The sequence below is a fragment of the Grammomys surdaster genome, unplaced genomic scaffold (assembly GCF_004785775.1).
Source record: "Grammomys surdaster isolate TR1022 unplaced genomic scaffold, NIH_TR_1.0 233, whole genome shotgun sequence".
Lineage (NCBI taxonomy): Eukaryota > Metazoa > Chordata > Mammalia > Rodentia > Muridae > Grammomys > Grammomys surdaster.
In genome coordinates, this window is record NW_021604678.1 from 665,665 (window position 1) to 666,837 (window position 1,173).

The 1,173-nt window shown below is 40.8% G+C and overlaps 1 protein-coding gene across 2 annotated transcripts in view; it reads left to right on the top strand.

The window, feature by feature from the left end:
• The window catches only part of Hsd17b13 (hydroxysteroid 17-beta dehydrogenase 13), a 14,789-nt gene extending 14,087 nt beyond the window's left edge, over positions 1–702 (top strand). For both annotated transcript variants that reach the window (XM_028773692.1, XM_028773693.1), the window contains exon 7: positions 317–702. In XM_028773692.1, the coding sequence (XP_028629525.1) occupies positions 317–407 (91 nt within the window). In that variant the 3' untranslated portion in view covers positions 408–702. The remainder of the gene's footprint in view (positions 1–316) is intronic.
• The last annotated feature ends 471 nt before the right edge of the window (positions 703–1,173 follow it).

Consider the following 1,173-nt stretch of genomic DNA (forward strand, 5'->3'; position numbering starts at 1 on the left):
CAGCAGACAGGGGTGGGGGAGTGAGAGAGAGCAGTGCTACATTGTATGTAGATCACAGCAGAAGGGGTGGGGAGTGAGAGAGAACAGTGCTACATTGTATATAGATCACTGCAGACGGGGTGGGGTGGGGGGGAGTGAGTGAGAGAGAGCAGTGCTACATTGTATATAGATCACAGCAGACGGGGGTGGGGGAGTGAGAGACTAAGCAAGAAGCAAAGAGTAAAGGAAACTGGATGTGGGCCAGGTAAGCGAGCTTCAGGGTGAAACACTGGTATCAAAACTTCAAATTGAAATTTCTCATTTTTTTTTAATGTAGGTTTCTTCCTGAACGTGCCTTAAAAGCTATAAGTCGTATACAGAGTATTCAATTTGAAGCAATTGTGGGCCACAAAACCAAGATGAAGTAATGCATGCAGAGCCACCAACAACATAAAGCCAAGTTTAGAGTGGACACGTTTTCTTTCACACATTTTAAATGTTCCTCATGTTTAAAATGCAGGCTTGGCCCAACTCTCCTTCTGGTTTCCCATACTTATGGATCTCTCAGACCCTGGTAGTGGGTTCTGGCAATGGAGATATAATAAGATATTGTCCATTATATAACAGAATGAAAAGACAATTAGTGTGATTTTATAAAATAAATTAATAAACAGAAATATGAGCAAAGGGGCAAGATAATAAAGTCTTGGACACATGCTGACACGCTGTAGTGATTTCTGTTTCCATGGAGGGGTTGGTGGCGTCTAAATTTGCTCTTTGTGGATAGGATGAAAACTCTGCCTGTTTCCTTGACATATGAATTAGGAAGGAGTATTTTTGTTCCACATTTTTTTCCTCAGTGTGCAGTTTTCTTCACATCTTGTGAAAGGGTAATGAAGCTATTTTATTTACCTAACTTGGGGAAGCAAATATTGACACAGTTTTGCAACTGTGAAATCTCAACACCTTGTTCTTTGCTTTAGAAAGACCTTGGACACATTTGTTTTTCTTTTTACTCTATTAGGCAATAACTGAAAATATCCAACTATATACATATTAACAGTGACATGACCTCCCACAGAGATCCCATTATTGAAGCAGGAAACCTTCCTGGGTTTTCATTTGGTTTCCGTATTTTGCGTCAGGGGACTCATCCCACGAACTAGCACAGGTTAAGCAGGAAGTCTGCATTGG